This window comes from Trypanosoma equiperdum, assembly GCF_001457755.1.
Source record: "Trypanosoma equiperdum strain OVI genome assembly, contig: ctg_373, whole genome shotgun sequence".
Lineage (NCBI taxonomy): Eukaryota > Euglenozoa > Kinetoplastea > Trypanosomatida > Trypanosomatidae > Trypanosoma > Trypanosoma equiperdum.
Window position 1 is genome coordinate 192,523 of NW_027124280.1, and position 6,940 is coordinate 199,462.

A 6,940-nucleotide genomic window follows, 5' to 3' on the forward strand; every position below is an offset into this window, starting at 1 on the left:
CTCCCCCACCTAAACCAAAGACAAAGGAGATCTATGTTTTTTTTCCTTTAAACCGAAAAGAAAAAATATGTGGATCCTGCGTTCCAGGAATATCATTTCTTTTTTTTTTTCTATATCCGATATTACTCTGTGAATAATATCTGTTGGGCACAATCAGCACCCGTTGGTTTGTTTGCTTCTATTTCAGGCACTTCGCCACGTACATACGAACGGGTTAACGGTGTGTTGGGGTGAAATACCTTTTCCAGTGAATCAGTGTGGGATGGTGACATTACACTGTTAGGGAAAAGATTTCTCTTCAGCACGTCCACTTCGCCACCTCGTGACTTTGTATTACTATCCCTGAGGATCGTAAGCCGCCTCGGAGCAGTGTTCGGAGTAAATTTGTCGAAAACGATTCCCGGTGCAGTTGCTGGTTGGGGCGTACACACATATGTCTGAGGAGGAATAAAAAGATTCCAGTTTAGAGGAGTTTGCTGAACCTCACTCACTTGCTCCAACACTGGTGGTTGGTAAATTGATGTAAAAGGTGAAGTGCGCGCGCCATCGTCCACCCACATCGTTGGCGTTACCCATATGTTTTTATTTTCTTTCGGCTGCGGCGGAACACAACTTTGAAGGTGTTTAACTTCCTGTACACCATTCAGGGGCACTTTACTCTGCATAGGCGTAGATGAGTCAAAATTGAGACACCGAGGAGCCACACGCGAACAAACTGCACCGGATCGAACAGGAGTTTGTTTGCACTGATTCTGTGGAGACGGCGCGACAAAAATCTTGATGCCTGCATCTGCAGGGGATATATCAGCACCTTTAAGTAATGATGAAGCAGATACTGGAACGACGTTGCCAACAGGTTCATAGCAACTTTCCTCACGAAGAATTACTTTCAGGCACTCCTCAACATGCAGCTTCTTGCAAACGTGAGGAGAATTCTGAGCATTTGTGATCGTACTGGCAGAAACCTTTACGCGATCTTCTTTCCGCCTGCCGGAATATGCGGTACTCACCCACTGCAATCGTTGATCTTCTATTACACTCTCAAGTGTCTTCTTGTTTTCATCCTCCCCCTCAATAAATACGCAATCAAACATATGCAGCGCCCGACGCCACTTCCGTAACGAAACATCCCAAACTCTTTTACTTCCCTTGTTGACGTCAGGGGGTGAGAGGGGGATAATTCCACCACTTTTTAATAAGGGATCGTGCTCCACCAACTTAATCATATTGTTGTACCCTTCGGTCGCATACCCAAAAGACAATTGCTTCTCGCGTTGATGAAGCCGGCGCTCACGATCAGGGGGTGATCCGCTTGCTCTACCGCTTGAATCGCGGCCGCATGCTACCTTTATACTGGAATCCGCGGTCTGAGACCCTTCTATGCCCTCCGGGAAAATTGTTGGACGTAGCGGAGTTTGCATGTCTTGTGCTTCTTAGAGGGGAAATGTGAACACACACGCAGTGAAAAAAGGTTCTTTCTTAATTCTTAGGAGAAACAAAAGATGATAAAAGGAGTAGAGATATGTACTGCGACGTATCGAAACCACGAGACGAAAGGGAAACAAAAAAACTAACTATTCCTTAAGTTTAAAAAAAAAATATGACACGAAATAACCACATATACCCAACTTGCAACTCCCAAAATAAAACCCACACAAATTTCGTCCACCAAAGACAGGAGCACCTTTAAAATGATCACTGCTTTATAACATTTATTTACTGAAGTTGATAACTGAGGCGCAGCTTTAAGTAAGTGCTCGACACATACAAAGAAATCACCATCAATAACACCAGCTGCTAGGTAATCGACATCAGCCTTGACCCCTCGGAAGCACCGCCTCTTAGAAACCATTTAGGAGGTGCGACAAATGTATCGAACTGTGAGAGCATTATATATATATATATATTAAACAAATAGACAAAATATATCGGGTCGAAGTGAGAGTAATATAATAAAATTTGGTACGCACCAACTTCTCCCTTCTCATAGTCACTTACACATATACACCATGTTTCATCTCGCTTCTAAAAACAACGCTGCTCAGCATCACTGATTTGTTTTATCTTTAAAGCCTTTTCCGCCCTTGAATATAAAAGCAATCGCACAGTTGCATGGTAGCACGCTTTCAGGAGGCAGCGGCAGAGTGATAATATCATCAAAGGAACGTTGGTCAATGCGGCACCGACCAACACTACGTATATTCGTATTTTCTATATCAGCCCAATAAAGCAAACAGTGGCACAAGCAAGAAAGAATACACACACAAAAAAACGCAATTCCACAAACCTCCCTTCGCGCAGAGTTGATGCATCAAAAAAAGTCCAGAAATAAAATACAAAAGCGCAGATGCGAGAGTGCCATTTCCAGCTGTACTGCAAAACAATTGCAGAGTGACAAAAAAAAAAACGCCTCCACAGTCCGGTACCACTGGCGCAACATACCCTGTCCACTAAAACACCAAACCTGATACACAGCCCACTGAACTACCACAACTGCACGCACCACGGCCAATGCGGCGGCCGCCGCTGCATCCAGTTCCGCCGCCCACTCAGCCCGCATATTCCTATTATGAACCACAACCCGCCACACATTTGAACGAGGCAACGACACACCGTCGGGTCCGAACCACAGAAGAAACAAAACTCCTACCACCGCTACCCCCCACCCGGTTGCTCGAATGCTCCACAGTCCACTACCACTACTAGCGTCGATGCAGCAGCAACACCGGTAAGGCACAAGTTTGCACCAGTGCTTACTTAACTCCCCACACCTGAAGCATACAACAAACTGCGGTAGGTCAGAAATTTACATGTCAAATTCCTTCTTCCCCATGTTAGGAGCTGGAGCAGCAACCACGCCTCTCATTTTGGGGAGCGTCAACCTTACCGGGGAGCCGCCGCACCCTAACATTGCCACACACGGTGTCCGTAGATCTTTCAGTTCAGAAAAGTAGCGCTGCCCCCCCCCCCAAAAAAAAAAAAAGAAGGACCCCGTACATGGCACTTGGTGTGCCATCTCACATTCCTGTTTTGCAAACATTTCCCCCTTTTTGCATTTTTGGAGACGCTATTTACTCCTCAGGTTTCCTGAGGCGGCGTTGGCAATAGATAGGCTCTGGAACCAGCTCCGCTACCAGAAGCGCTCTACAATAACCAGCTGCCTTTGGCACGCCCTTCTCCCTACACCTACCTCACTGTGAAGCTTTCCTCTCAGCAAAATGAGTATACATTCAACCGCCCCAGCCGCAATTATATTAAAACCCATTCCGTAATACACTGTTGCAAAAACACTTACTACCTGTTGGGGCATACGGCTCTTACGATTCCTGTACCCCTCCTGTCCGCTTCCTCCCTTCAAACATTTTGATACGGGGGGAAGGCGAAGCTCCGTCGCTCCCCTAGTGCGCTCCACAGCTTGTCAAGTACTACTTTTTTTTTTTTTGACCACTGGGGCAATTTGTTTCTTTTGTGGTTCCGAAATCATCCAAAGGAGGCTACGGCCCGTAAAGCACCAGGACGGTAAAGTTTCGAGACCGCAGCCGTCGGTGCGTGGTCTCCAATTTCGAGTATCCCCAGCTGTTGGCGGCCATGCCATGCCGGCAACCCATTCGCTTGAGCTATTCGGATCCCGTTTTACATTTTAATTCTCTTGTGCTTTGATGCACTACTGTTTGTCGCAGGGTGTCTTTTCTATCGGTGTGCCTCCGTGCTTTACCCGAGCCGCCCAACTTGTTATTACGCTCTGGGTAAAAGGGGTTTGAATATCACCCCGTTTCCCTGCAAATGCTGCTCCGGTTTCCTTGAAGAGTAAACGAACGGGCGGCGGTCGCTCCGGTCGATGCGAAAGTTTGCGACCCGACAGTGCTCCACCTCCCCAAATATTTTGCGGGGCATGTGACAGCTGGGGTGTGTGGGGTTTCTTGTATGTCCGCGATCCTTGGATGGAGTTCCTTACGCAAAATGATTTGGCGCATTCCCTCCAAGATTGAAGATTTTCCGTCGCGCAACCAGCCGCTGCGGTTCCGTCACGAAGTACAACACTGCATCACGACCAGGTAATCGTGTTCCAACGTTTTGCCACTTCATGTGCGGACCGGTCGCCCGTCCACTGCAACAAAAACTTTTGAAGAGGGCTGTCAATGCTCACAACAGAACACCGTTTGTATTTGATGTTATCCGCTCTTTTTTTTTCCATATTGTTGTCATGTGCCACACAAATGCCTTGTTGTCCTTCTCCGAAACCGGATCAGTATTAACCTTTTTTCGTGCAAAGAGAGATGTCCCGCTCAGCATGGGGCGGATGCGTTTCATACGATTCCTCGTCGGGGCACACTTTGGAATTTTGTTTGTTTTCAAATTGATTTTCTTTTTCATTTTCGTTTCCACTCCGTCACAGCTACCGAGCTCTCTGCTATTGTAGTGATTAGTAAGGGGATATGCCGTAATGAAGCTATAAGATGTTATGTTCTTCTTATTAACCGTGTTGTATTGGCTGACTTTTGTTCTCATATTCTCTTCTTGTTAGCGTTGATGTAAACAATTATGTTTTCGCCGATAATATCCACAGCACAAGCAGAGTTGTGAATGTCCTTCAGTGCCTGTCAGTTGAAACCGAAGGGAGGAGTCTTCGGAACGTATGTTGAAAGAGCATTGTTGTTGTGCTGTGGCAATTGTTAAATTACATTTGAGGTGTTATCAGGTTTTGGGGTGAGCGCATTATGGAACCTGAGGGTGGTATTTTTGCCGTCACTTCGTTGAATTGATTGCCGCGGTTGGCTTTAATCTGTTTTGGTGGATAGCTGCCTGCTTCTTTACTAGAGTTTGCTTCTTTACCTTTTTGGGGGTAGGTGTGGTACATGATAGGATGAATATCAGGTGCCGGCGAAGGGCTTTGGTTTGCAGCGCGGCTGCTTTGGCGAATTGTCCCTGAGCGAATCACTTGGGGTGTTCTTTTATCCTTTGCTCGATTTTATAACACTTCTTATCAATATCGTTATTATTTTGGTGTTGCGGTCGACTATTCAACACCGTGATACTTCTAATGGAAACGTGATATACGTGGTTCATTTTTGTCATTACAGTTTATTTGGAAATGAACAAAGGGGAATTCTAGCCACTGTTCCGCGTGCTGATGATAATAATTCTGTTTCTGCAGCTTGTTCTAAATGTGCTCCTCGCTGTATGGTTCTGAAAGCTTTCTCTCTTTTCTCAAGTTTACCCTCTCATCTTCCCTATCTTCCCAATGGTGGAAGGCAATTGTGAGGTTAAATTTTTATGCAGCGTTTACGTATACGTTGTGTTAACGTCTGATCTTCGGTTCTCGTATTGTAATGAGTTGTGTTGCTCGGCTATGCGTAGGAGTTGGAGGTGGGGCGTATTTCCGTGTCAGGGAAAAGGAGGATCGGGTGTCTAGTACGTTGAAAAATTAAACATATGAATGTTAAGTACTTTTTGTTTTATCGTCCACCTGTCGCTCGGTTACTTCTTTGTTTTCGAACATGTCCGCACACCACTACATTAACGAAAGTCCTATGATAACCGTACTGTACGGTTTGTTGCAAGACATTTTGACAACTGTCGTTTCGGATTCCATCTTTTGTTTGTAAGTTGTAATTGATCCCCTCATTCAGCGTGGTTGTGTGATGAGTGAACTTTCTCTGCTATAGCGATTGCTTCTGTGTTGTTACACTTTTCCTGCTTTTTTATTGTTTACAAAATCGTTTTTGTAAGAAGGTGCTCGACGATGCAGCGGTCTCAACTTGCAAGGAAGTTTGCCACACAGGTTGGCGCTTATTCTCTACTCCGTGGCCGGTGCCACGCAGTGTCGACATGGAAGGTTATGGCTACTCAAGCTGTTACTATTCCGATGTACCTTCCTGTTCGGTTTCACTCTGAAGGTCACGCAGCAGGGGAGGAAGCCGGTCGAACTGGGCAGTACCTCCTAAACAAAGATGACGTTCTGACACGTGTACTTGAAGTCGTCAAAAACTTTGAGAAAGTCGATGCCTCAAAGGTAACACCGCAGTCACACTTCGTCAATGATCTTGGATTGAACTCACTGGACGTTGTTGAAGTTGTTTTTGCTATCGAGCAAGAGTTTATTTTAGACATCCCAGATCATGATGCCGAGAAAATTCAGTCTATTACCGATGCAGTGGAGTACATTTCTCAGAACCCAATGGCCAAGTAAGAGCTGTTCATAATACTAGTTAGGGATGTCGTAATAGGCGCTAAACGCGCGCCCATAACAACATGGAGGAAAAGGTTGTAATGAAGGGTGTAAACGTTGGTTGTGAGTGATTGCAGAAAGTAATTTATGGTGGATGAATGATTATCACTTCGGCAGTAAATATTACCGTGCACATCACTAACTTAAGGAAATGAAGGGGGTAGGATCATGCAAACGTCGTACGTTGGGTGAAGAGGTCTTTTTTTTGTGAACGTTTTCCCCCCTGGTGTTCGGGTTATCTATTTCTTGAGAAACTGTACGATGTTCTTGGAGGAGTTCCACCAATACTTTCTTGTGGGCTCATTCCCTAGAAATATTTACCGTCGTATCGCTATTCTCTTAGTGCTCCTTCCTTAGCGAAAAAATCAAATGTGTGAAGGTGTGTTTGTTCCCCATAAGAACTCCACAGACATATGCTATGGTGATTGATCACATCGATGAGTGTTATTATGTTTTTTGCGTGTGAATTGTTCGAGCACCTTTTTCTTCGCTGAGCAAAACAACTGTTACGGGCAGCTCCTGGAGGAAACCTGGTTGAGAGTTAGCTATCAGAGCTGCAGATCTTACCATGCTTTATGCATTCCGGATGTTTGGAGAAGTTTTCTTTGTGATTGTAGTGCTGCGCACGATATTGGTTATATTGTTTGGGAGGTCACCACTGGCTGATGGTAGTTGCCAAGTTCTACATGCCTGAGGAGGAGGGGGGGGGGG

General features: G+C 45.5%; 2 protein-coding genes across 2 annotated transcripts; one reads left to right on the top strand and one right to left on the bottom strand.

Moving 5' to 3' along the window:
- Positions 1-122: 122 nt before the first annotated feature.
- TEOVI_000153700 (Histone RNA hairpin-binding protein RNA-binding domain containing protein, putative) lies at positions 123-1,421 on the bottom strand (the record flags this gene model as incomplete). Its single annotated transcript, XM_067224755.1, has 1 exon — positions 123-1,421. The coding sequence occupies one exon, from the start codon at positions 1,419-1,421 to the stop codon at positions 123-125; it is 1,299 nt and encodes a 432-aa protein (XP_067080856.1).
- Positions 1,422-5,743: 4,322 nt separating this feature from the next.
- On the top strand, positions 5,744-6,190 carry TEOVI_000153800 (Acyl carrier protein, mitochondrial; the record flags this gene model as incomplete). Its single annotated transcript, XM_067224756.1, has 1 exon — positions 5,744-6,190. The coding sequence occupies one exon, from the start codon at positions 5,744-5,746 to the stop codon at positions 6,188-6,190; it is 447 nt and encodes a 148-aa protein (XP_067080857.1).
- Positions 6,191-6,940: the final 750 nt, after the last annotated feature.